General features: G+C 60.3%; 1 protein-coding gene across 1 annotated transcript in view; it reads right to left on the reverse strand.

Moving 5' to 3' along the window:
• EMH_0041800 (uncharacterized protein) overlaps nucleotides 1-504 on the reverse strand; it is a gene marked incomplete at both ends in the record, with an annotated part of 5,777 nt that overhangs the window by 1,785 nt on the left and 3,488 nt on the right. Inside the window, one exon of the mRNA XM_013495667.1 lies at nucleotides 1-426. Coding sequence (XP_013351121.1) covers nucleotides 1-426 — 426 coding nt within the window. The remainder of the gene's footprint in view (nucleotides 427-504) is intronic.

Here is a 504-nt window from a genome sequence, read left to right on the forward strand (position 1 = left end):
TGGAGTTGCTGCTGCTGCAACTGCTGCTTCTGTTGCTGCTGCTCCAGCTGCTGCTGCTCCAGCAGCAGCTGCTGCACCTGCTGCCGCTGCTGCTGCTGCAACTGCTGCTGCTGCAACTGCTGCTGCTGCAACTGCTGTTGCTGCTGGAAGTGCTGCTGCTGCAACTGCTGCTTCTGCTGCTGCAGCGTTTGCTGCTCTTCAGGCAGTATGTGGTGCAAAGGGCTGGAGCATACTTGCTGCTGCTGTTGCTGCTGCTGCTGCTGCTGCTGTTCCTGCTGCTGCTGCTGCTGCAGCGTGACGCTGTCAACCGGAATATCGTCGACGGTGCTGGGGGTATTTTCCTGCTGCTGCTGCTGCAGCAGCAGCAGTTGCTGCTGCTGCTGCTGCTGTTGCTGCTGCTGCTGCTGCTGCTGCTGCTGCTGTTTGCTGCGGATGGAGTTGAATAAGCTGGAGAGCTGCAGCAGCAGCTGCTGCACGTCAGCAGCAGCAAGGGGAGGGGCATGG

Source organism: Eimeria mitis, genomic scaffold (assembly GCF_000499745.2).
Source record: "Eimeria mitis Houghton genomic scaffold, Emh_scaff1687, whole genome shotgun sequence".
Taxonomy (NCBI): Eukaryota; Apicomplexa; class Conoidasida; order Eucoccidiorida; family Eimeriidae; genus Eimeria; species Eimeria mitis.